This window comes from Rousettus aegyptiacus, unplaced genomic scaffold (assembly GCF_014176215.1).
Source record: "Rousettus aegyptiacus isolate mRouAeg1 unplaced genomic scaffold, mRouAeg1.p scaffold_m13_p_5, whole genome shotgun sequence".
In the NCBI taxonomy this organism is placed as follows: Eukaryota; Metazoa; Chordata; class Mammalia; order Chiroptera; family Pteropodidae; genus Rousettus; species Rousettus aegyptiacus.
Genome location: NW_023416308.1, coordinates 1542908 through 1569726, shown reverse-complemented (window position 1 = coordinate 1569726; position 26819 = coordinate 1542908). Strand labels below are relative to the sequence as shown.

The window sequence follows — 26819 nt, the reverse complement described above, 5'->3', positions numbered from 1 at the left end:
TCTGCACAGGACATGGGATTGGCCGACCAGATCGCTGCTCACGCTTCTCAGAATTAAATCTGCGAGCTGGCTGGGCCAGCGGAACCTGGAAGGTTCTCCCACTCGTTTGCGAAAGGTTTGCCTTCGCCTCAGAGGCTGGCTCTCGGGCGGGCATGGGCCCCGCTGTCTGGGGGTGCCCTTTTGACGTGGATTCTCCCAGACACGTGGGCAGACACACGCGTTAACGGTGGAGGAGGAGGAGGCCATGTGACTTTGCCTGAGGATCCAGGCCGACCCGCACAGAGGGAAGCCACCCGGCCGACGGCCACACTGCGCGCCCGGCGGCCGGCGTCTGCAGCCCAAGCCATCTCAGGCGCCCTCCACTCGTCATCCAGACGCGTGTCTGCTGGCGTACGCGCAAGGCGGTTTTTTAAATCCCAATTTTACAAGGAAATTGTAAATGGTGAATGTGAAATCCTAATTATATGTGTGTTGATAACTAATTTAAATGTTATTGTTATGTTTGCTACATCAAGCCGCTTCCGATTACCCTTCTCGTTTTCTTCCGATTCTTCTTTCTTTTGTTTTGTTTTGTTTTTTAGTGGCGACGGGCCAAAACGCTGCCTTGCCATCCTATTATTTGGTTCTTTTCAAATTCTCATGACATAAAGATTAAATCCAACATTAGAGCAATGGTTCAATGAGTTTGAGCCAAGACTTACCATGGTAATTCGTGTAAGTCTGAAATGTTAGGGGAATTAAAATCCTCAGCGTCCCGAGTCACTGGGAAATGCCAATCAAAGCACAGTGGACTTCCGTCAGGACCAGGGGACAGAACCGCGTGCCGAGGTGGACGCTGGGCGCTGGGACCTGCCCCCTCCCCCCCCCCCGTCGGAGGCGGGGCGTGAAACGGTGTGTGTGGGCCGGGAGACATTCCACAGTTTGTTAGCACGCTGACGGCACACCCGCACGCAGCCCAGAGAAATGAGAACACCTGCCCACCTGGAGACAGGTGAGCCAGTGCGATGACACATTATTCATACCCGCCCCAAACCGGAATCATCCGGATAGCCCTCAACTGGCAAAAGAGGAAACCCACGGAGGGACAGCCGGAAATCGGACCACTATTTGGCGGTGAAAAAGGAAAAAGGCGACCGCGCACCAAGCTCCCGGGGTGAAAGGGGGCAGGAACAAAAATCAGAAAGGGGGGCTCGCAGCGCAGGGGCCTCCGCGTGGAGAACCTAGAGCAGCGGACTACGGGCGCGGAGAGCCGGTCGGATCCCGCCGCCTGGGCCCGAGGCAGGCGCGGAGACAAGGTCCGCGTGTGGCGGGGCCTGCGGGCGAGGGAAACGGCCCAGCGCCGGACGGAGGGCGGCAGCGCGGCCGTCCCTGTGGACGTCAGGCCCCTCCGCTCATCAAGCTGTGCTGAAAGCCGTTAAATCTCACGGTGTGCGTGCTTCCCCGCGGGGGCGTCGGGGGCGTCCGGGGGCAGTCGACGGTCTGAGGGGGGCCCCTCTGCTCCGCCCTATGGGGGGGGGGGGCGGGAGGGGGCTCAAGTTCAGAAAAACCCGGAGCAGGACATCGCCGTTCCCGGTGACGCTGTGTTGCCCATCTCTGCCACCAGGGGGCGCGTCATCCATCACTCTGTGACAGCCGCTCCCTTTTCCAGCTAAAATTACGGCCGAGTGGGCTTCGCGGGGCTCCGGGTAGACTTGGGCAGGCAGCGTTGTGGAAGGGATCGTGAGCACTCCGCGCCAACAACGAGCCTGGATCTCGCCGGGCACTGAGCTGTAGGAACCTTGCTGAAAGGCACGTGGGGTCCCCACGGAATCAGAGTGGACGCCAAACCTGCGCACCCACGATCCTTCCGCAGGCACCCTTTCTGCTTGACTTACCCAGAGTCCTTTCATGCACTCACGGCCCCCCTGGATAAACTCTCTCCAGGATTTGAGGGGCACCAGAAAGCCCACCTCCAAGTTCTCTCCCCCGACGGCCCAATGCTCTTGGCTCAAGCGCTCGCTGGGGTGCCCCCGATGGAGGCCTCTCCTCCACGCGGTGGCCCAGGGGTGTGGCCCACGCCATCCTGCCGCCTCGGGCGGTCCTTCCAGGCGGAGGGGGAGCAGAGAGCTGGCGCCTCGCTCTTGGCAGCCTCGACCCGGAAGGGACACACGCCATTTGCACATGTGCATTGTTGGCCGCAAAGGGTCAGGACACACGTGTCCTCCCCAGGGGCCCACGGGAGGCCCGGGGATCCGCACACCCGCAGCGCCTCGCCCCTGGGGTGTGCGCTGCTGGCGAGAGAGACAGGACCCTGGCGCCCCTGCCGCCTCTGCCGCCTCTGCCCCCCGCACGAGCTGCTGGGGCCCGGCTCTGCCCTGGGACCAGCCTTTGAAACCCCCTCGACGCTTCGCCAAAGCCTCTGTTCAGCTTAAGTGATGCAAACGCATCGAAAACAGAAAGGCCGGTCGAGGAACGAGGCATATTTATTTCTCAATTGCCTCCTTTCTCGAAGAGGTTGCAAAAGAAAACCAGAAGTGACACTTCTGGGAACGTCATGCCACGTTTTCCTCGCGCCAGCCCAAAGGACAGTCCCGTGTAATGACTCGGCCACAGCACCGGGCCTCCTGCTGGCGCGGGCCTTCTTAAATGGAATTGCTTTCTTGTTTTAAATGAACATTTCGGAGTCGCGTCTCCACCTCGTACTAGGGGTAAATTGATGGATAAGTAAAGCGTGGCTCCCGCACCCGGTCTGCACTGCGCACAGATTGGGAGTAAATGAGTAGGGCGCTGAGCCCCACATCGTCACGGAGCCAGAGTGATGGGCCTGTTGCCGGGGGCCCTCGGGGGGCTCGCCTGTGTCCTCGGGGAGGGAGGAGCATGCCCTCCGCGGCAGCTGTTGGGGGCGAGCTACAGCCCCCGCCCCCCGCCCCCATTCTCCACCCCCCACCCCGCCCCACCCCACGCCCCCACCCCCGGGTTTGCCACCCTGACGCTGCGTTTTCAGGGGGCTCAGTGCCGGCCGCGCTCAGAGCTGCACGGGGGAGTGGGGGGGAGGGAGGCTTGTTCTGAGCGCCGTGTGGCTGACGCAGAGCGCGCGGTGCCCCACGGCCACGCGCCCGCGTGCGGGACCTGGGCCGGGCCACTCTGTGTGCCGACCGCGCGGGCGTCCCCGTGGAAGAGTCGCATGGAAAGCCATCGCTGGACACGGCCGACGGGAGGCGGGGTGCCATCGCGGCCTCGCACACGCGGTGCCCCGGAGCGCACAAAGTCTCGTTTGTGAGCGTCGCTGTCCCATCCGCAGTCAGCACAGACGGGAGTGACGGTCAGACGTCGCGCCGGTGGGGGGTGGCACAGGCTCCAGCCAATCAGAACAGGCCAGAGGCGTGCCGCTGACCGGTCGGGGAGCACGCCGGCTGCACCTGCCGCATCTCCACCTGCACCTGCGGCATCTCCACCTGTCCGACCGGATGCAGGACGCACATCCGCCCGGATTTATGCCCCGCCCCCGCAGGGCGCACATTCCCCCGGGGGTCAGGCCCCGCCCCCGCACCGACAAGTCCCCCCGCGTCCTGCTGGGACTCCCCGCCCTCTTCTCAGTCTGCGGCGGCCCTGGCTCAGCTGCTGCCCCCGCCAGGGGCAACCCGGGTCTGAGGCCCTGAGCTTTCGCCATCCCGGACCGTGGACTCCGCTCGGTGTCTCTCCGCCAGCCCAAGGCCGCAGCCCGCCTTCCAGGACCCCCGGGGCCGTACCCGCCCGCCCCCGCCCCGGTTCCGGGCTGCCTTCCGCAGGCCCGCGGCGCCCCGGCCCCTAAGTGCATCGGAACCTCGGGCCGCCGATTCGTCCTCTCGCCTGCGCCCCGTGCGTTCGGAGCCTCCGCCGGGAGCGGGCGCTGCTCGGGGCATGGGGGGCGGCGGCGTGAACGAGACACACGGCCGCGCATGGTGCCTCCTCGCGGAGCTGCCGTCCCGGAGGGAGACAGGCCCCGCTCCGGAGCCCAGGGGACACACACAGTGTCCCGCGGGTGACCGGCGCTCTGGAGGGCGCGGCAGGGAATGGGGTCCGGGGGGGGGGGGACATGGCAGTGGGGGGGTGACACGTGAGCAAAGAGCCCGCGGGCGGAGCCACGTGGGCATCCGGGGCGCACGCCGGGCAGAAGGAGCAGCGCGCGGAGCCCCGGGCTCGTCCGCAGCGCCGCCGGGGCCGCGCGGGGCGGCGCTGTCGCTGCTGGGGGCGGGGGGGGGGGGGGGGGGCGGCGGGGCGGCCGGCCGGCCGGGCCCCTCGCTCTGACGCCTTCTCAGTGTGTCATCGCCCTTCAGCCTTTTTAACGCTTCAGAAGGAACTCTGCGTTTTCTTTATTTAAAAATTTAAAAATACGATTTGCAGAACATACAAAAAAATGTCAAAACCAATTTACATTTATGAGGGCGAATCAAATGACAGTGTTTTCTCAGAAGCCTGGGGCTTAGCGCACAGCGGCGTCGACAGTGCCGCTTTATTGATTCTCTTTGGCAAAACGGGGCCTTCCCGGGTCTCTGCTGGGCGGGGCGGAGGCGGAGCAGACGGGAAAAGCAGAGAGACGCCGAGGACCCCAAAAAGGCCTCGGCGCCTGCACCGGCACCAACGGTGCCCCGTGTGGTCTGGGAGGCGGTGGGCGTGGCCAGAGCGGAGGGTCGTTGAGCGGGGGCCGCACACCCCGCGCCTCCACCTGTGCCCTGTGCGGCAGGACCCGGCACCGCCGCTCGTGGCTCAGCGGTCCGGAGGGGCGGGTGCGGCCGGCCTCCTGCAGAGGCAGCTCCGTGGGGGCAGCGGCGGCACCCGGCACCGGCGCCCGCACGAGCTCCCTCCGGCCTGCGGGCTCGCGGTCCACACACGGCACAGCGCGATGCACTTATGTTGTGTGCGGGGCGCTTGGCTCTCAGTTCTCGACTGACGGATTCGGGAGCAGCGGCCGGCACCGCTGGCTGTGTCTGCAGGGTCAACCCCACATGCGCACATGCACACATGTGTGCACACTCACACCCCCACACACGCGCACACGCATGTCACTGTCCAGGGAAGCTCCCCCCAACCCGACGCGTCACTCTGAGTCCTGGGGACACGGCAGAGGACCTGTGCGGTCAGAGCTGGGTGACGGCCCCCCTGCCCTCCCCGCCCCGCAGTGTGGGCTGTGGCCGTGGTAACCCCACCGCTGCGCCCGGCCTTGGGGCACAGCGGGACCTGCATCCACCCTGACCGTGCTGACTCGGGTCGGGGGGTGCGGGACCTCCTCCCGGCGCAGGATGCCATGGTGCAAGGCCAGGTGTGGCAGGCGCGGCCGCTGCTGAGGCCTCTGTCCCCAGACGTGCGGGTCAGACAAGGCAGTCGGTCCCCTCTTCGCTCAGGCCAACTCGAGCTGGACCGTTGCCGCGAGCCCCTGAAACCGTCCCGCTGGACCAGCAGTGTAGCCGCTGCTCATGGGGTCCCCACGCCATCCTGTCCACCTGTCTGAGCAGGGCGCGTCACTCTGGGTCACGACTTTGCGACCGGGTGGCAAGGACGTGCTGGGCGCAGACTGAGTATTCACTAATCGGCTGCTGACTCCTCGTGGACAGCTCGGATCCGGCCACAGGGAGGAGGCGTGACCCAGCCCCGAGCCTGTGAAATGCAGAGATGAAGACCACCGGCCGTGAGAGGCCGATGGGTCACAGAGTTGACGGCGAAGCGCGGAGCAGAAGCCACGCGGGCCCCGGACATCTGTGGCCACGGGCGACGAGCACTCGCCGAAGCCGACTCAGGGCTGTCCCAACACGTGCCTCAGCCAGTCTGTCCTGGAGCCCAGCGCCTCCCTGGCCACCTGCTCTTCCTGAAACGGCTCATTTCCGCTCCTAAAACCGGTGCGGGTCAGGGAAAATACCCCGTGTCTAACCAGCTTTAATCATGACAGTAATTCAGTTTAGGGGTAGGAAGTGTTAGGCAGAGGACAGTGAGTATGTGTGTGTGCGTGTGTGTGTGTGAGAGAGAGAGAGAGAGAGAGGAGGAGGAGGAGGGAGGGAGAGAGGGGGGAAGGAGGGAGGGAGAGCTCGCAGCAAGCACTTGAAAGCTAATCACAGTTGATCCACGGGGGAGTTTGGGGCCTTAATGAAGCCATTAGTCGAAGGCCGTTCGGAGCGAGGAAATGGGGAGACGGCGCTCTGAGCACACCACCTGTAATGAACCTGAGAGGGGGCCGTGGGGTTCTCGGCCCCTGTAATAGCCAGTGCGCGAGCTGCCGCCCGGCTCCGGGACCCCCGCGGACGCGGGAGAGGGCTCCTCGGGGGCTCACGGCGTGCAGGCTGGCGGGCAGCCGCGGAGGGCTGGACTCCGCTCACACCGGACGCTCCTTCCCACTGTGTGTCATTTAATGACAAAGGTCGTTTCTGGGCCAACTGCTTCCTCTGCAGAAAGGACTTTGACGACCTCCCTCCTTGCATCTCCCGCTTGGAAGCGAGGCAGAGTTTCTGGACAGGGACTTGGGTAAACGGTGCCCAGAGGCGTCCGAAGCCGCGGACACGCTTTCCTCCTCAGCCGGCCGGACAGAGCACGATGTCGGAGGTGCACGCAGGTTGCGCTCACGGACTGAGAGGTATCCTCGCCCTCGCTTTCCGAGCAGGACGTGCAGGCGAGGGGCCATGCCGATGCCTGGGCGTGGAGCCCCGGCGGCCAGAGTCCCCACCCCTGCCGTGGGGGCTCCCGTGGGCACAGGGGAAGGCGGCGCGGTTTGCTGAGACGTCCGCATAGAACACGCAGCCCGTCCTTCCTCGGTGTCCACTGCGGGGCACGATGGCCGTGGCATCTGGGGACGAGTCCCGCCTCGCAGGTCCCGAGCGGACGGACGTCCGCCATCGCTGCTCTTCGCCTGGAGGGAATCTGTCTGTTCTCTCTCTTCCCCGCTTCCCGCGGGACTCGGCCTCGGCACACGCGTCACTCGGAGCAGCCCACCCTCCCTCGCACTCTGGGGCTCGACCGTTTGGCTTGTGTACCCTGCACTGCTGGTTCCTGTCCGGGCTCCGGAGGCTGCCACTTCCGGCTCGCGCGGCCTCACCGGGACCCCTGCCTGCGTCACCTCCTCCTTCCCCTCCGGCCCACCTGCTGCTGCTGCTGCTGAGCGTGCTCACGGTGACGCTGCGCCCACCCCAGATAACCCGGCATAATCTCTTACCCCAAGACACTTAACTTACTTGCAACCTCTAAGTCCCTTTACAGTGCGAGGACATAAATGCACGGGTTCTGGAGCTTAGCACGCGGGCGTCTCGAGGAGGCGCAGGACCCAACCAACCACAGAAGCTTCACGCTCAGACCAGCCACAACCACAACTGAACTGAGGTGTAGCTACTGCGTGGTTTCTGCAACAGGGAAAAGAAGGGTGAACATCTTGATCGTTGTTAGAATCTAGGTGGATGATTATAAACAAACCGAAAGTCAGTTGTTCGACATTCTTGGGAAATTGTTCCCACAACTGGTCCTCTTGCCCAAGTCCCTAAGGTGAGCACCCTGGTGTCTCATCCAAACGAGGCCGGGTGGGCTGGCGCCAGGAAGGTCCCCCGACCCCGCCGACCAGCTCCCCTGACCCAGGCCTGTCTGCTTCTCCCACAGGACACGGAGATCCTGAACACTGCCGTCCTCACGGGCAAGACGGTCGCCCTGCCCGTCAAGGTGGTCTCGGTGGAGGAGACCGGCGCTGTGGCCGACATCTCGGAGGCCGTGGAGTGCAAGTCCTTGGACGAGAACGTCCTCCAAGTGAGTGACTCTGTCGGCCCCCTGGAGCGGGGCCGATGGGACCGTCACCTAAGCATCCCGTTGAAGAGAGTTAAGCCCGGCGAAGTGAGGGGCTCGACCGTTTGGCTTGTGTACCCCGCACTGCTGGGGGGTTTATGTAAGTCAGCTCGTGTTCATGGTGGCGGCGACCAATCATAAGCTTTCTCAATGGGCAAGAAATTAAAAAACTTAAATGCACCCGCAGTGTGGGTCGAGCCCATGGGGCAGCTGCCGGACCCCAGTTCTTTAAGGCAAACGATGAACCAGGGGACAAACTGAGCCTGCCGCGCGATATGTAAAGTGTTATCGGAGGCCGACGACGTGACTCTTTCCGTACTGAATGTGGCTGCATTTGTGTGACGACAGGAGAGTAGAGTCATTGTGACAAAGCCCATCTGGCTCGTGAGTCTGAAACACATACCTTTGCACCAGAAAGCATCCAGATGATGCCTTTTTCCTCAACTGGAGTCTGACGAGTAGCAATCTGTCTTTTCTGGGGTGTTAAACCCCCAAGTGAGTAGAAGAGACCGTGAGGGGGAGGACTGGGTGGAGAGTCCCTGTCTGCATGTCCCATGCCCAGCGCGGGCCAGCGGCAGCCCAGCGGGGCCGCTGTCCCCTGCACCAGGTGTGGCCACGAGTGACACTCTTGCGGTCTGCATTGTCACACCCACCTGCCAACGTGTGGCTCTGAGGAGTCCCTGCATTCTCGGACTGTCGCAGGTCTGTCCTCGAGTAGGGTACACTCCTCACTCACCCAGAAGCGGTCCATGGGCTCATGGTGGCCCCGAGCCCACAGTGCTCCACAGAGGACCCCAAGCCCACAGGGACAGGGAGCAGGGGGCCGAAGGTCTAAGCCATGCCATCCAAAGCTCGAGGCGCGTGTGGGACTTCAAATTCCCTGGTAGCTACCATTTAAAGAGTAGAAAGAAATGACGATCTCAGGCTTTTAAAGTGCCAGTGAGAGAGAGGACCATGTGGGTGGCGACCCCCCCAAGCTGGAGGAGCCCCCCCATTCCTGCTTCTCAGGCCTGGGGCTCTGGAAGAACAGCTGGGACGTCTCTATCCTCAAGAGCCGTTTCGTTCTGAGGACGACGGAACACTGGGGACAGCGAAGCCGGTCCTGGGCGCCAGCCCGCTGGGCCGCACTGCCCCGCACGCCCCTCTCGGGGCCGGGGGTCGCGCCATGCCCGAGGGAGGCCCCTGCGCGAGCTCCCCTGCCGGCACGGCCCCCGCCCCTCGGTGGGCGTCTGAGCGCTCGCCCCGCACACACGGCTTCTTCCTCCACCTCACGCTCTCATCCAGGGAGCGGGCTCACACGTCGACGGCCGACGCAGGGTGTTCCCCACGGTTACACTTGCAAAGCACATGGCGCGAGGTGTCCACGCGGCTCGTCTCGCTGCCCGGGGGACGCCTGGTCGTGTTTGGAGACGCTTCTGGTTGCCCCAGCCCGGGCGAGAGTGGCTGCTGGCATCTAGTGGGTGGGGTCCTGGGAGGCTGCTAACCCCCCTAGACGCCCAGAGCGCCTGATAACAAGGGCGTCCCCGGCCCCGAATGTCAGGCGGGCCGAGGTCGGCACACGCAGGCCAGGCTGGGCAGTCCACAGCCCCGGAGCCACGGGTCGGAATGTCATTTTACTCTGGGACACTGCTGGATACTCTGATTTGGGTTTTAAAGAGATCACTTGGGCGAGTCTGAGTGGATACTATTACTAGTTCACTTTATGACTCAGAAAGCCGAGGTCCAGAGAGGCTGAGCGACTTGCCCCAGGGCACACAGCCAATAAATGGCAGAGCCAGGAGTCAAGCCCAGGTCCGCCTGGTCACCAGCCCGCAGGTCTCAGGCTCCGGAGGCTCAGACGAACTCGAAAGCACGCCGCCCCGGTCACAGATGGACGTGTAGACCTGCCCAGCGCTGTGTGGCCGGCATGGCGGCCACCTACCGCGTGCGGCCAAATGTTTACACTCGTGGCCACCACACAGGACGGCACACGTGTAGGACCCTGGAGCGCCACGGGAAGTCCCGCGGGGACCGGAGCCTTCGCCTGGTGAGACCCGTGCACACCTTCGCCCCTGAGAGAGAGAGGCTGCCAGGCGGGCTAGGTGCCCGGACCCGCAGGGACGGGGCAGGTGGTTCTGACCCCCTCTCCGCAGCCACAGAGGATGCTGCTCCTAACAAAACCTTCGTCAGATGACGGGACCATTTGCTCGGGAGTCACGTTGCTCCGGCGCCAGCTGAGGCTCCATCTGCTCTGCCTCAGGGGAGAGCTGGACCCAGAAAACAGTCCCGCAGGCTCTTCCACCGCCGGACACCAAATGTCCGTCGGACTCGGCCCTCCAGCGAGGATTTGGTCCCTGGCGGCCCCTTTATCTTTCCCAGGGATGGTGCGGTCGTCGGGGGTGCACCTCTCGGGTGGGCTGCGAGTGGGGGTGACGCTGTCGCGTGCAGGATCGGGCCGGGCAGTGCGGCCCCAGGCGCGGGGGGTCCGGGGGTCTCCGGGCCGGCGTTGCCTGGGTCGACGCCGCTTTCTCCCTCTCGCATGGCGGCTCCCGGAGGCTCCAGGTCCCCAGCCTCCTGGGTTCGAGTCCAGCGGAGACGAGATGCTCCCTCCGCCCCGTCAAGAACCCCGGGACCGCCTGTCGCCGGGCTGGGCTGAGCCGCATGACCTTCCCAGGCCGCGCCCATGGCCCGGGCGGTGCTGTGGGTCAAGGTCAAGGCCGATGGCGGTGCATAGGCTTAGCGGGGCGTCTGCGGAGGGACTCCCGGGAGCATTTTTTAAACCGTTACAGAAAACAAGTGGGTGTTGGATCTCCGGGGAAGTGCGCTCCGTGCGTGCTTTGCGTGCGTGCTTTGCGTGCGTGCTTTGCGTGCTCTGCGTGCATGCTTTGCGCACGCGCGTACTCCGTGTGTGCGCATGCTTTGCGTGCTTTGCGTGCGTGCTTTGCGCATGCTCTGCGTGCTTTGCGTGTGTGCGCGCGCATGCGCCCCATGCGTGCGCTGGCTGGGTGGATGTTGGGAGATGAGTGTCCCCAGCGGCGGGAAGTGTGACAGCTGAGAGAGCGACACCTGCACATCTTCTCTCCGCGCGCACGGTGGTTGCCGTGGCAACACGCCACCCTGCAGGCCGTAAGTCCGTTTCGGCCATCTCGTTCTCCCCGGGGAGCCCCCGGGTGTCTGCCGGTTGTGTGCACGGAGGAGTGGTCTCCCAGGGGTGCGCCCCGGAGACCTCGCAGCCCGGGCTCTGGAGGAAACAGGCCGGCTGCTGACGCAAGGGGCAGGGTCTACGCCGTGCGCACTGCCGGCTGGGGACAGCGTGCAAAAATGGAGACTACAAGACTGGAAACAAAATGAATAGGGAGACGCTGGCGCTCCGCTGTGCTGGGCGGCGGGAAGTGGGAAGCAGGGGAGAAAGCAGACAGGCGCCCGGCTGCTGCGGGGCGCGGACACCTGAGGGGCTGGCTTCTCACCCCTCCAAGGCCAGCTGCTGGCCCTGCCCTTCCCGGCAGTGTCCCCAAACCCTCCGCCTGGTCCGTGAGGCCAGCGAGACGCCAGGACGCGACTCCAATGCGTTTAAGGTTCAGGCTGGAATCAAAACTGAGTGTCACCGTTTTCCAATGCTGGCAACTAAATGAATATTTTAAAAACTCGTGGAGGCCCAATGTGACCCCAGGGCTGCTCATTTGCAAGCTCTGATTCATTCATTCATTCATTCATTCATTCATTTTTCAGCATCCGTTTCCTGTGCACCTACTAGGTACCAGGTTTTTAGGTGCTAGGGATACAACCCTGAACAGACAAAACCGTTGTCATCCTAGAGTGTATGTTCTAGGGAGGGAGGACGAGTAAGGACTCCAACGAACAGGTAAATGGATAGTGTGTGAGATGGACTCGAGTGATAGGGATGAAGCACGGAGGTGGGTAGGGAGGTTCCGAGGACCTGCAGCCGCAAATGCAAGTGTCAAAGAAAAAAGTGCAGAAGTTCACGTTCGAGGGAACTCTAGAACGACCTGCGGGTGGGAAGGCTGAGGAAAGCCACCGGCCCGTCATTGTCGGATTGGAGCATTCGGTGTTTTAGGGCCGGGGTCCCCAGCCCCCCCAGGCCACAGACAGGTACTGGTACCAGTCCTGTTAGGAACCGGGCCGCACAGCAGGAGGCGAGCGGCGGGCAGGCGAGCGAAGCGTCATCTGTGTCTGCAGCAGCTCAACCGGAATCCACGTGACCCGCCCCGGCCCTGCGGGTTCTTTGAGGCAGACCGGCGAGGTCAGCAGTCACCGTGCGTCGGCCCGCGTGGCTTCGCTCTCCGAGTGAGCAGAGTCGGGGCCCCGCCCACGACGGAAGGTGAGAAGGCGTCCAGGAAGCAAGCCCGGCCCCCGAAAGGGCTGCCGTGGCTTCGGGACTCCCTTCCTGCCCGCGAGCCAGCGCGTTCTGTGATACCATAGTTTCCGTGGCAGCCGCTCAGGAGGCGAGCGACGCGTCCTGAGACGCCCCCGGACACCCGCGGCGCCTTCGGCCGCAGCAGCGACAATGGCCTCGTCGCGGCCTGCGACTCCGCACCCGTGGTGCTCCTCTCAATCTGTATGGGTTCTGGAGCGGCCAGCTTCCCCCGCGCCCGGGCTCAGAAAGGTAATAAATGAGGAGAGTCAATGGCCTGTAAATGACAACACTGATTAAAGAAGCCATCACAACGCCTGCCTGGCTGCCAGACTCGCGCCGCGCAGACGAGGATGACGTTCACATGCTAATGACGAGTCCGGACGGCGGCTCCGATGGCTTCCCCCCCAATCAGTATGTAAACTCCGTTAGACCGCGAGCGAGAAGGTCCCCCCCACATGTTCCCCTCCCAGCCGCTCCCTCCCCTGTCCCCAGCAGATGGAGCGACTTTCTCAGCCCTGCCCTCCCAGCCGCACCTCCAAACAGGCATGCGAGTTGAGGCTGAAAACTGGGCCCAGTTTTCCATCGTTTCCAGAAGCTGGGGCCCAAGAGGGTGACTGGAGGAGTTCCTTGCTCACATCGGACGTGATTTTATCGGGTCCGCAGACAGGACGTTCGGGCGGGAGGCAGGTCAGCGATCTGGCGGCCGCTTCTCGCTGTGGACAGCGCTGTGTGAAGAGTCTGCGAGTGACTTTACCTCTGACGCGTTCCATAAGCCTTTACGTGCTTTCCTATTGTGAGAATCAGCTCTACGTATGTGCTCCAAGGAGTCAGTGACCCCAAAAAGACTGCGACACTGCTCGAGCGCTTTCCAGAAGTTTTCAAATTAACTTGTTGTGTTTCCACTGCTCTTAGCTCTGTCTTATCTCAGCCTCTCACCTCATCTCCCCTCACCCCAAGATTCTTGTTTGGTGAAGAAAGGGTACCATCCATCCAGCTGTCCGTCACCCACCCATCCATCCACCCATCCATCCATCCATCCGTCCATCCATTGATTCATCCATTTGGTATCCACTTTGCTGGGCTCCGGCTCCATGAGCAGCTGGTGTGAGGAACCGAGAGATGGAAGATGAGTGAGATGTGCTTCTCCCCTTCCGGGACTGCAGGTTTAGCGGCGGACGTGAGCCGTGCACATCGCATCCCATAAGCTTGGTGCGCAAGACGGATCGTGTTGTTTCTCTGTGACCCCACTTGATTTCTGTTTTCAGTTTCCGATCCACGAAGGGGGCAGAACATAATCTCGGTCTAATTTCCAGGAGACTTAACTATTGCCAAGGTTGGGAGGAAGGGCTTCTAGTCTTCGGGGCTTCCGTTCGTAGTTCCCGGGGGCGCCGTTTTCGGTCAGAGTCCACGGGGCGACCTCTGATGTGGTCCCACCCTGTCCACGTTGCCCCGTGGCCCGCTGCACAGAACCCAGACGTCTTCCCTCTGCTTCTCCGCCACGTGGGGATGTCCTTGGAGCTGCACGTGGATCCATGTCCTTAAGGGTCGAGCCTTCGGAACCCAAACTCTGAATGCGCGCAGACTGTATTTTCTTTCTCTCTGTGTGTGTCTTGCTTTGTGCTCTGCCTGCAAAGCTCTAGAAATGGGGACAGGAGGAAGGGGGTGCAGGCTGCTGGCGGATTCGATGCTGTCCCCCACGGGTGAACAATTATAACACAAATATGCGAGTAATTCTAGATGTCAGGTGAGGCGCCTGGCCAGGCCAGCCAGCTAGGGCGTTCCCAGGCAGAGGGGACTTCACGCATGAAGGCATGGGCGTCTCGCGGAACCATCGGGGCCGTGTGATTAGAGGAGAGAGGGAAGGACCAGTGCGGGTCCTGATGGCAAGGAAGGCAGGACAGCCCTGCGGACCCTGGGAGGCCGGGCGGGGTGGGATGTGGACATGGCTCATTCCGTGAGCAGACGTCAGCCTGGGGAACGTGCGTGTCACAACCCCTGGCCTGACCCATCATTCAGTCCCAGCTGCAGCCTGCGCGGCTTCAAGTTCCCTTTGCGATTGTGCCAATTCTCACCTCGAGCTGCTTTCTGCTTTCCATCCCAGGGCCTTCTCAGATGCCTGGGGTCTGTGTCTCAGCCTGGGGGTGCAGGGGAGTTCACCTGCAGGGCAGCTCTCCCCCGTGGACGGTTTTGTAGGTTTTTCATGAATCCTTGAGGACACAGCCCGATAGCCACAGCAGCAAATGCGAAAATGCACCTTTCTCTTGACTTTTCCTCTTTGTCTGTCTCCCTCACCCTGCTCCCTGGCCCTGGCTCTCCACGCTCACCTCCCAAGTAAACCAACTGCACTGAACCCTTATCTCAGGCTCTGCATTGGGAGGAACCTGAATTAAACACGTGTGCTGTGCAAGAGGAAAAACCGCGTGGAGGGAGGGTGGTCTCTGCGACCCCACGACCTCCTCACCATCCCGGCCCTGACCCCACGACCTCCTCACCACCCCGGCCCTGTCGTTGCAGGTGTCTGACCACTGTGACTACGTCTTCGTCAACGGCAAGGAGACGAAGGGCCAGGTGGATGCGGTGGTGAACTTCACGTACCAGCACCTGCGCGCCCCACTGCGCGTCGCCGTGTGGGCGCCCCGGCTGCCTCTGCAGATAGAGGTCTCCGACACAGAGCTGAGCCAGATCAAAGGCTGGAGGGTCCCCATCGGGGCCGGTAAGAGGTGAGCCCGGTGGGGATCGGCACCAGAGCACGAGAACATCCATCGCCACTCTAGAGGAGCGTGCAGGGGCCGGCGCATAGTAGGTGCTGCTGTTACCGCAGCAGTTGCATTTCCGACACCCAGGCAACCACCCTCGGAGGACAGCGAGGCCAGGACGGCCCAGCCGGGCAGGAAGGCTGCTGGCGGCAGGGGCAGCGTCAGACCCCGGCTGCTCGCGCCCTGCGCTCAGGGTTCCGGCCGACTGTCTCCTGGATGTGACTCCCCTGGAGGGGGGTGGCGGGAGCTTTACATTTTTCTCACCCTTGAGCCCCCAGGGGATTCGACTTTTGGTTCATTTTCTTTAAGCGAAACAGTGTGGGTGCCCCATGCTTTATGAACAGCTATACGTTTGAAAAGCTCTGTGCACAGCAAATCATTAGATAGAGTTTAATTGCATTTATACTGGGACATGGGTTACTGTTTACTCTTAAACAGAAAGTAACTCTGACTTATTTTTCGTGACTCTGGATTGTCACATGTAGCAGTGTGGGGTCTTATTCGCCCAGCTCTGAGGCCACTCGGAAGCCATGTAAGAGTCGTCGCTGAGTCCCTGAGTTCCTGCCTGGGGTCCTCCGTCCTCAGCCACCCGGGCAGCTGTCCTGACAGTCTCCCAGGCTCCGGGGTCGTCCTCTTAAGGGTCAAGCTGTATCTCAAGGAGAACTGGGATCGTGGGATGTTGAGCCCGGTTCTATAGGGGGAGCTTGTCCTCGCTCAGAGAGGGCAGCGCGAGCCCGGCCAGCACTGCGGACCGTTCTGTGGCCACCAGGGGCCAGGAGCTCGGGCTCGTCCCATGCCCCTGAGCAGGGTGCAGCTGAGCCCTGCTGAGGTCGGTCCGAGCTCCGCTGCTCTGCAGCGCGGTGAGCGAGGGCGAGCCGCCCACCCGCTCTGAGCTTCGGGCTCCTTGCCTGGAACGTGGAATAATCACAGTTCTGCCTCACAGGGTCATAGGGTGGAAGCGAGCGCGTTCATGAGGAGCTTTTAATGGCACATTAATCCAAAAGAACGGCCCAGTAGAACGTTCTACAGTGGTGGAATGTTCTAGAACCATGGCGTCTAATGCAACAGCCACATGGAGCATTTAGAATACAGTGTGTGACCAAGAAACTTCATTTCTTAACGTATTGAACGTGTATTCATTTGAATCGTAAATCGCCGCGTGCGGCCGCAGGGACAGGGTGGGCGTCGTGAACGCGCGCTCCGCAGTCTCCGCCTGCAGGTCGGCGTGTTCCAGGCGGTCGGGAGCCGGGCTCCTGCAGCTCCGGCCCGGAGCGCCGTGCCGCGGGGCCGGGGGCGGGCCCGGGGGCGGGGGGCGGGGCGGGCGCCCGCCTGGCCGCCGCATGGCGCGGGGGCCACCCCGGCCGCGGGCCCCGGGCCTGAGCGCGGCCTCCCCCTCCCCGCAGGCCCGCGCGGGACAGCGAGGACGAGGACGGCGAGGGGCGGCGCGGCCGCGGCTGCGCCCTGCAGTACCAGCGCGCCGCCGTGCGCGTGCTCACGCAGTTCGTGGCCGAGGGCGCCGGCCCCTGGGCGCAGCCGCGCCACCTGCTCGGCCCCGACTGGCAGCTGGACGTCACCCACCTGGTGGCCGACTTCATGAAGCTGGAGGAGCCGCACGTCGCCACGCTGCAGGACAGGGTCCTGGTCGGGCGGGAGGTCGGAATGACCACCGTCCAGGTAGGGAGCGGAGCGCGGGGCCCCGGGCTCGGCGGGAAGGGGCGAGGCTTGCGCGATGGGCGGGCCCTGGCGGCCGACTCCGTGTCCCCACGGCGGCATCCTGGGACGCGGGGAGGCGAGCCAGACCAGCGCTTGAGTCTGACTCTCCTTCCGAACAGAACGCAGAGGCGTCCGCACGGCTCCTCTCTGGACTGCTGCATCCCCCGTTCCCACTGCCCCCCAGGTCCCCCCACCCCGCCTCCGCACCCCCCCCCCACCCAGGACCCACTTCCCTTCACGCTCCTGGGTGTCAGCGCCCCCCACCGCGGGCCCCGCTCCTCCAGTGGCCGAGGGAAGATGCGTCCCTTCCCCCTTCCTCTCGTCATTCTGTCATTTATTCATTCAACAAACTCTCCAAGACCCTACTGTCTTTTCTGATCAAGGAAAAGCACAGGGCGATGGGGTTTGGGACAGATGACAGAGGCACGGAGGGCCTTTGCCACAAACCCTGTCCCCACCCTTCTGGCTCCCCCTTCCGGAATGTCATTCCGGATCCTGCGTGGCCACCACGTGTGGAATGCCTGGCGCGTTTCGATCCCTTCACCCGGGCATCGCGGGTCCCGCGCCGGCTGAGGAGCCGAGCAGAGGGTCCGCTGGTCCGGGTGTGGAGGGCGCGTGGGGGCCGTCTGTCACCCGGTCCTCCTGGTGAAGCGCAGGGTCCGCGTGGAAGGCGGTCCCGGCTGCAGCGGGCCCCACGCGCACCGCTCACCGGCTCGTGCGGTGTGGGTGCCACATGGGGGGAGGGTCGTTTCCCGTTTCAAGCAGGATGGGCTTAAGCATTGATTTCGCTTTTCTGACAGGACCAAGGGCTTCGTGCGAGTCTCGGGAAGGCACCGTGGGGGCCGCGTGCGTGCGAAGGAGGCACGCGGGTCCGTCGCCCTGCAGTCTGGACCTCACGCATCTTTGGGAGGGAGGGAGGGAGGCTGGGGAAGCGTCCGCCCACGGAAACGGGTGCGAGGGATTCGCCTTGTGTCCTGCCAATCCCACAGGTACTGTCCCCACTGTCTGACTCCATCCTGGCAGAGAAGACGGTAACCGTGTTAGATGACAAAGTGTCGGTGACGGACTTGGCCGTCCAGCTGGTGGCCGGGCTGTCTGTCACCCTGCACCCCGGCGTGGAGAACAGCAAGGCCGTCACAGCCGTGGCCACAGCGGAGGAGCTGCTGCGGGCGCCCAAGCAGGTGGGCGCCCGGCTGCGGGGGCGGGGCGGTCGCTGTGCCTGATGCAGCAGCCGGGGAGGCAGGTGGGGTGATGGGGTTTGGGACAGATGACAGATGATGGGGCGGGACAGGGGGACAGGCGGGGGAGGCAGGGCAGCCGCCTGCCAGCTCCCGGTTCTGCGGGCCGGCGGGCCGGGGACTCCCGCGCTCCGCACTCAGGGTGACTCTCGCAGGCAGAGACGGAGCCGGCCGGCCGGGCCCTCATGCGGACGCTCCACACCCGCGCACTTCATGGGCAGAGCCGTCTCCCTCCGTTAGTCTGCCATGTCTGCCCCTGTGCTGGCCGCTGGCCAGCACCCCCCTCAGCATCCTAGGGCCACCCGCGACCCCTCTCACTCGCCACAGCACCGTCACCTTCAGAACCAGCGTGGGTGGTCCTTCTGATGCCGTAAACCTCTGGCTGCGCCGGCCACAGCCGGAGGGGTCCTTCTGCTTTCAGAGGCCCCTGGGGCAGCATCGGGCTCCCGCGGGCAGGGCCCGCTTGTCCTGGGGTCGGCTGTGACATTCAGCTTAGCTCAGCGGCGACGTCTCAGGCCCCAGGTGCCGGGGAGTAGGCAGCCTGTTTTAGAACCCGTGCAGCCACTGCGTCCCAGAGCACGGGGAGGCGGGACCCAGGTCATCGTCACATCGACATCCAGCCTGAGTGGCAGGCCTGTCCCAGTTTATGACGAGCAGGGGACCGTGGGGGAGACAGAGCAGGAAGCAGAAAGCTATTGGTGACATGAGTACTTAATGAGGGGACCGCCCGGGGCAAGGCCGCCAGCCCCGCCGGGCGTAGCCCACCTGTCCTCCTCGCCGGCACTGGAGGCCCCAGCAGCCACGCAGACGAGCGTGTGGGTGGACTTCGCCCGCGGCAGATGGGGCCCCGGGCAGGGTGCAGCGCCGGCTGCTCCTGGGCCTGTGTGATGTCCAGTCGCTCAGAACTGCCCCTCTCTGGGGAAGGGCATTGACTCCTCCGGAGAAAGCGCTGCATCCAGGCCTCCCGGAGGGGGACTGAGCGTCGGTCACTCCGCATGGCGGCCACAGACGCCTCTCGGCAGAGCCTGCGTGTGCCGGAGGCTTCTCTCCGGTCACTCCATGCTAAGGGCTTTCTCCGTCTCTCCGTCTCTCCGTCTCTCTGGAGATGGTGAAGAAAAGTTAATTTAAGATGAAAAGTCAGCCGAGATGAAGGTGCGGGCTGTGTTAACAGCCTTTTATCTCAGCCGGAGGGCCAGGAAGGCAGGCACCTTGCTCTCCTTGGCTCCGACTTTGAAATGCAAAATCCGAACTGTGTGTGAGCCCGAGCAAGAGGTGGGCTCCCATCTCATTTGTTCTAAAGAAAGCTAGGACAGGAAAGAAAAAAAAACCTGTATTAGTGGATTCGATGATGGCATCGGGAGGGGCTGAGCCGCTGTGTGATCTGGCGGCCAGGGCGGGAAGCGAATCGCCCAGCCACACTTCCTTCTGGAGCCTTCCTTCCCCCGGAAGCCGAGCCTGAGCTGAGGATTCGTGGGCACATACTTTATTTGGGTGACGAGGGGAAACCCCAGAAGGGCAGGTGAAGGGCAGGCGAGGCCGGGCCTGACGAAGCAAGGGGGGACGATGCGGGCCGCGAGGAGGGCCTCCGACCGGCACGCCCCCGGCTTGGCCCGCGCTGGGCGCCCCGAGCCCTGTGCGCTGGGGGAGCTGCAGCCGGCAGAGGGAGGCCGAGGCGGTTCTACCTGAGGGCAAGGAAGCCGGGCTGGATGGGGAGAGGCCGGCTCCTCCTCGCAGGGGCAGCTCGGGAGGGTGTTACCTGCTTGGCCCTCCCAGGCCAGAGCCTCCCCCTGGGCTACGAAAGACCAGCAGGCCCGCAGGGAGGAGGGGGGGCTGCCCCGCCTGCCCGGCCAGGGGCCAGGCCTGTGGATCCCCACCCCGCTGCGCCCCCTGCCGGCAGCGCCCGTGACTGGGCTCGCGGTGCTGAGCCGTGGAGCCCCGTCCGCGCTCCCCAACACTGGCCACGCCCCTCCGCGCCCTGCTCCTCGCTTCGCCTCCGGCCCGTCCCTGGCCTGTCCAGCGGGACCTGTCCTGGCGCGAGTTGCGGCCAGTGCCCACCCTCCCCCTCGGGCCCCCCATCATGTTCCCTCCTCCCCGTTTGCAAAGAGGTCTCTGCGCATTGAAAGGTAAAAGTCACGCTCCAGCCCACGCAGAGTCAACAGGCTTGTCCACCGTGGCCGGAGGTCTGCCGGCCGGGACCCAGGCAGCTGCGAACAGCCACGTGCTGTTCGTTCCCTCCCCCCATCCCCCTCCCTCCCCCATCCCCCCCCTCCCCTCCACTGTCTCAGTCAGTCTCTCTCCGCGGAACACTCGGTGTCGGGCACAGGGCCTGGCACGAAAGAGGCTGTTGGTTCGTGAACGAAAGCTGCAGCACTGGACGCCCGTCTCCAGGGGCCAGGGAGGAACTCCAGACCCATCCGAATTGCCGCCTTCCGTCCCTGGCCTGGGCCATGACCTCCGAGTCAAAGGCGGCCAGCGGGCGGACCGGCCATGACGGTCAGGACCGGAGACGGCCTGCCCCGGCCCGAGCCCCAGCCCCACCGCTCAGCCACGCGGCCTTGGGGGAGCCGCCCGCCCTCGCCAGCCTGCGGGCCACTCACCTGCAGAATGGGAGGTCGGGAACCGTGGTGTCTACCTTGCCCATTGCGACTGTCGAACGAGCAGACGCGTGAAGGACACAGAGCAGTGGCTGGTCCCCAGGGAGCGCTTAGCCGCGGGGCGACAGCCTGGCCGGGGTGGCCACGGCTCGACCTCTGCAGCATGTGAAGAGGTCACCACATGCGGCAAGGGAGGCTGCAGGCGTGGCGGAGGTGGAGGGTCCCCTGGGTGGCCCGGGGGGCGTCGCGCGCCCACCTCGGTGCTGTCGGAGGGTCCGCACCAGTCGGAGCCAGCGGGAGGGGGCGTCACGTGACTGCCTGGCTGCCGCTCAGCGACGTCTTCGGTCGTGAGGCCAGCGGAAGCCGACCGGGGGGTGGCGGGTTTCTCCCCGGGGAGGGCTGCGTGTGCGCCGCGTGTGCGCCGTGTGTGCGCTGCGTGTGCGCCGCGTGTGCGCTGTCTCTGCTCGTCAACACGTGTTCTCGTGTGAATTAAGGCGATGCTCTGATCGCGATGGAAAACCGGAACGTTGTCTCCCCGGGTTCACCGGCCGTCACGTCTGGACCCCGTTTCCTCGGGGTCTGTCCCGTGAGGGGGAGGGCCGGGGTCCTGGGAGGAGAGCCCCGCGCCCCGGTCTGCTGCTGACGGCCTCTCCCCCCGCAGGAAGCCGTGCTCAGCACGTGGCTCCAGTTCAGCGACGGCTCGGCGGCGCCCCTGGACATCTACGACGCCCAGGACTTCGCCCTGACGGCCAGCTCCCTGGACGAGGCCGTGGTGTCCACCCCGCAGGCCCGCGCGCCCTGGTGGCCCGTCGTGGTGGCCGAAGGAGAGGGCCAAGGCCCGCTCGTCCGAGTGGACCTGACCATCTCAGAAGTCTGCCAGAAGTCCACACGCAGGAGCGTCCTGGCCGTGGGCGTCGGCAGCGTCAGGGTCAAGTTCGGCCGGAGCGACAGGGCCCCGCGCCCCGGTGGGGTCTACGAGGAGGGCGAGATCCGGAACCATGCCAGTGGCCGGCGGCGGCAGGGCCAGCCCGGGCTCGCCCCGGGCGGCCGGCCCGCAGAGCGTGAGGAGGGCGCCCCGCGCAGGGCCGGCCCCACGGCCGAGTCTCTGCGGGGCAGCGAGGCGGCCCACAGCGGCCGGCCGCCCGGGGAGGCGCAGCTGCGGGGCATCCCGCTGGACCTCGCCAACTTCCCGGGGCGGGCAGACCTCCCGCGGGCCGGGGCCGGGGCCGGCGGCGCGGTGCAGGCGGCCCGCGGCCTGGGCGACCTGGAGATCGGCATGTACGCGCTGCTGGGCGTCTTCTGCCTGGCCATCCTCGTCTTCCTGGGCAACTGCGCCGCCTTCGCCCTCAGGTACCGGCACAAGCAGCTGCCCGCGGAGGGCCCGGCCTCCGTGACGCACTCGCACGACTGGGTGTGGCTGGGCACCGAGGCCGAACTCCTGGAGAGCGTGGGCGAGGGCTCGCGCCCGCCGGACGAGCACACGACGGCCGTCGACCACAGGCCGGGCGCCTGCGGCGAGGGCCACCAGCTCCTGCTGCAGGGCGGCCCGCAGGACGCGCAGGGCCAGGGGCACCAGCTGGCGGACCCCGGGGCCCGGCCCGGCCAGGACCGGAAGCGGGAGCCCAGGTGCCCGGCCGCCTCGCGGAGGAAGAAGGTGAAGTTCGCGGCCTTCACCACCATCCCCGCCGCCGACGGTGGCCGCCCCACCGTGAACTCCATCCTCGGTGGCCAGGACGAGGCCCTCAAGTGGGTGTGCCGGGACCCGGCCGCGGGCGCCCCCAAAGGACTCAGAACCTGCCTGGAGAAGTTGAAGGACGGCGTGTAGACCCCTGGCCATCGCCGCAGCCCCAGAGCAGACCCGGGCCCCGGGAGTGCGCCCGGGGGCCGCGGGGGCAGGGGCGCTCCAGGGCCCCTCAGAGGCCACGTGGCAGCTTTGAAGCCGGGAAGAGACGTTTTTTGTAATCAGCGGGTTTTTAGCGGCCTGATGAGGGTGGACAGACTCGGAGCCGGGCTGAGCCGCAGAGGTTATTTTATGAGTCAGGATATGATGCAGACGAGCTACCAAAAATTATTTGTTAAAAAATGCAAAAAGACAAATAAAAAGCGACGGAAATAATCAGCTGTTTATATTTCTAATAAAGGAGCATAAAGGGCCCACGAGGAGACATCTCCAGCTTAGTGCGATGTCCCCGCGTCCGAGGATGGCCTTCGACTGTCCCCACGGGGCCGGCAGGGGACGCGCCTGAATTTGGGTCGCCTCTTGGCACACGCCTGCGGGTTTTTAAACCCTCGCGCGATAATCTTTTTTCCCTCCTTGTCTGTGTTTCCTTTTTTTCTCGGTGTTTTTTCCTTTTCTGTCCTAGCCTTCCATTTGATTTCTACTTAATGTTTATTTCCAAGGATAAAATGGTATATTTTCCCAAAATTAAACATGAATTATATTCCTGTTCATTAGATGAGCTTTTAGACACAGGGTCAGTTAATTCCTTCTTCAGGTAGCAAGTCGGATGCTTTTCTGTATCCCTCCGGCTTTGTCGGTGTTCGCTGACCTTTTACGATTACTCGGCCTTTCGGAGGTGGGAGTCCGGGGGTGGGGGGGCGGGGGGAGCTGCCTTGACCTGTCGCCACCGCCGCCGCCGCCGCTACCAACGCACTGGGGACAGAGCCGCTTCGTGGGACGTTGTCAGAGGCTGTTCGCACGGGCCACAGCCAGCAGCACAAGCCCAGCGGAACCCCGACCTCTCGGCCTCTGATCACCGGTGTCAGGGGGTTGAAGCCCCAGGAGAGACAGTGTTCCCAGGGGGACTAGGCGCCGGCCTCGTGGGGCGGCTCCGTCGGACACGTAGTGGCAACAAGAAACGAACAGAGATAAAACCCGTGGGAGAACTTCGAGTTTCCTCCTGACGGCCGGGCGGGCCGCGCCAGCACCCGCGGAGAGGGTGACGATCTGTGCCAGACCGTCAGCCACCGCGTTGTTCGGCCGCACGGCAGCAGCACACGGCGAAGCGCGGTGGCCCGAAGCGAAGCTTTGGGGACGGGGGGGGGTGGGGACCACGCCACCAAGACGGGGGGGCTGCTCGGCGGTGCCCAGCCCGGCCCTCTGCGGCCACCGCACATGGAGTGAGGCGCCTGGCTCGCAGATCCCGAGGACGCGCCTCGCGTTTATTTTTTTAATTACGAAAATCAGTAGCTAAGACAGGGTCCTCGAAGCCTCGGAACCTTAGCCAGACCTTTGGACAAAGATATTTCTAGCTTGTATCCTGGAAGGAAAGAAAGACTTATTTATTTATACCTGCGGTGCCCGTGATCATTAAAATGCTCTCCATGGCTCGACACGTCTGTACCATGTGGGGTGTTTCTTATCTCATCGAATTCCTCTCTCCTCTCCCCTCCAGACGCACAGCTCTCCTCCGCATGGGCCTGTCCCCCGGACGAGGCGCCGTGACGTGGGGACCCGCGTGGGCCTGTCCCCCGGACGAGGCGCCGTGACGTGGGGACCCGCATGGGCCTGTCCCCCGGACGAGGCTTCCTCTCGTTGCTGCTGCTGCTGCTGCTTTGGGTTCGCGGCTGCTGTCTGAGGGTTCAGTGGCAAGGGTCGCTCTTGGCTGGGGTGGGAAGGAGGGTGTTCTGGAGGAGATGGGGTGAGGGCACTTGGACGGCTTTGCCGAGGCACAATCCACGCGCATGAACGCCGAGCCCCGTGACGTGGACCGTTCACTGGTGTGTGCCGAGGGCTCAGACTTGTGTGTCCATCATCACATCGAGTTTAGAAAATTTCCATCGTCCCCCGAAGAAACGCCATACCCATTCGGCTCACTTCCCATCGGCCCCCAAGTCCCCAGACCCAGGCAACCACCCCCCACCCCGCTCTCCGACTCGCCGGCTTCGCCTAGAGGTGCTGGTGCGTGTATTACATTACGAGAGATTCTCTGGAAAACTCCCCACATGACGTAACCCCTATGGCGTCATTGGGTCGCAGGCGCTCCTGTGAGAGGCTGTTGGGGTTCGTGTACTGTGGCCATTTTCTCACAGCCCTAGGAGGCCCAAGCGTGCAGTGAGCAAGGCCGCCTTCAGGACCTTGCTGCTGTTAGGCCAGGCCCGCCCCTCATCAATGTAGCTACTTACCCAGCGAGCTCATCTATTTCTTTACAAAATTAAGGCTCCAGACACGGGGAAATGGGGTGATGCTGGAGGCTTAAAATCCATGCTGAGCTCAACTCTGAAATCGCTGCCTGCTGGCCTTGAGCAAATGAGTCAGTGGTCCACTGTGACCAGCTGAGCTACGTCAGGTCTGAGCCCTGACGGCAGTCGGGGTCTGCCTCCCTCGGGCATTGCTGTCCGCAGAGAACACCCTCCGGTTATTCACTCACCACCGTCTGACGGAGGTGCGCCACCCGGCGTTACAGACGGGGCCGGCCGGGCTCAGGGCGCCCTGCTCAAGGTCACGGCCGGGAGGGGGCAGACCTGGGACTCAAACCCACGCTCATCTCTCCAAAGACGATGGTCTGTTATTACACTAAAACAAGCTTTTTATATATTTTCCTGTGTTAAAAAAAAAAAGTAATGAAACTGACTGAAAAAAGCAATTCAGGTTTATTGCACAAAATCTGGAAAATGGAGAAAAGACGAAGAAATAAATGAGGAAAACGGCCCTCTCGCCCTCTTCCCGGAAATAAAAATGCAGAACTCGTCTCGTACGCCCTACGGTCGCTTTTTTTTTTTAATGGTGCACATAATTTTTTCATGGTTGTGTTCATATTTCGAAAGGAAGCCATTATAAATAGGACTTTTAAATAATCTTTCCAATTTTGAAAGTAGCCCACGAGCATTGTAAAAAGTTTATGAAAGTGGCCGGATTCACCTCCGTTGGGGCTCTGGGCAACGGTGTCCTTACTGGTTTTCGCCCTCGAATTTCCTCTTCTTCTGTGGTCGAGATCAGAGTGCACTTATTGATTTGTAAGCGTCATTAGGGGAAAGGTCTGATGCCCCGACAGGTGCCGGGGTGACCTCGAGGGCTGGCGCCGACCGCGAGGCGTGTTTGGGGCCCCGTGGTGTGTGTGGGGGGTTAACGTCCAGCTCAGTCCAGCGCCCACCTGGGGACTCGCACCTCACACCGACCTGCATGAGCGCCGTCAGCTCGCCCAGCGAGGTGCCCTGGGCTGCGCCTGCCACAGCCTCCCAAAGGCCCGGGAGCCCTGGCAGGTGCCCAGGGACGGCCTGTGCCCGCGGTCGGCCTCACCTGCTATGACCGGTGATGCGGGAGCTGCTCCTGTCAGACCAACTCCTGCACCGACGCCGGCGGCACAGGGCGAGGGACCTGTGGAAAACAGCCGAGCTGGGCTTTGGGGAGCGGCCGTGGCAGCCAGGCGGAAGGGCCCAGACCAGGCGTGGGGCGTGCGGAGGCGAGCCCCACGTTGGCCACCATGCCTCCCCTGGGGCATTATCGGTCGCGTCACAGAGACTGAGCACAGTGGCAGCCAGCGCTTTGCGGCAGGCTCACTGGGCTGGGCAGGACGGGGTCGCACCCAGGACTGGGGAGGCAGGAAGGACGTGGTTTGAAGGGAGCAATCGCTACGGGACGGAGGGGCGACACGTTCCCCTGAGCCCACTCCCGGCCTCGCACAGGCGGGCACGGCGGGGGCTCCGCGAAGGGCCGCAGGCGCCAGACCCCGGCAGGGGCGGCCGGGGCAGGGAGGCGCACAGAGCGGCCCCCAGGGGCCCGGGTCGGGCGGGGCACGGTCCCCCTCACAGACACACACCCGTCACACCTCCACGCGACCACTGTGTGAGCTCCTGCCGTGACAAATGTTACGGAGAGGCGGGCGGTGCCGGGGTGACCGCTGACGGGGCGCGAGGTGGCCCCAGAGGTCGTGAAGCCCACTCAGGAGACCGGGGTGGTCCGGGGCACGGCGTGCAGCAGAGTTTGTGGGCGACCTGGATGGATCGGCGGGCGGGGGCGCGGTCTGGAGACCCCGCACGGAGACGGGGTTCACGGCGAGGACGAGGTACCGGCGCTGAGGACGCACTCGCGCACGTGGACACGGCTCCTCCTCCCCCCGCCCAGCCGCGGGGACGCGGGCCAGACGCCCGGATGACACGTGGCTGTTAGACGGGCGTCACCCCCCCCCCCATCCCGTTCTTCATCGCGCCCTCGACCAGACGCGTGTCCTGAACTGGTCTGAGCATCGCCACGTCTCCGGCTGGGCCACGCGGCGCAGAGTGGGTGTCCTGAGCCTGGGTCCCCTCGGAGAGGCCCGTGAGCGGCTCCCAGACGCCCAACACGGCAGAGAGAGAGGAGCCGCGGACCGACGGCCGCGTCCTGCTCCAGGCGGGCTCTGAGGCGGGGGCTCGTTCACAAACGCGGATCGCCAAGCGCTTCGTGAAAGAGCCGAGA

At 63.9% G+C, this 26819-nt stretch overlaps 1 protein-coding gene across 1 annotated transcript in view; it reads left to right on the top strand.

Annotated features, from left to right (window-relative positions):
• TMEM132C (transmembrane protein 132C) overlaps window positions 1–22541 on the top strand; it is a gene marked incomplete at its 5' end in the record, with an annotated part of 100622 nt that extends 78081 nt beyond the window's left edge. Inside the window, 5 exons of the mRNA XM_036220925.1 lie at window positions 7591–7734; window positions 14639–14844; window positions 16284–16554; window positions 17583–17774; window positions 21087–22541. Coding sequence (XP_036076818.1) covers window positions 7591–7734; window positions 14639–14844; window positions 16284–16554; window positions 17583–17774; window positions 21087–22250 — 1977 coding nt within the window. The remainder of the gene's footprint in view (window positions 1–7590; window positions 7735–14638; window positions 14845–16283; window positions 16555–17582; window positions 17775–21086) is intronic.
• Window positions 22542–26819: the final 4278 nt, after the last annotated feature.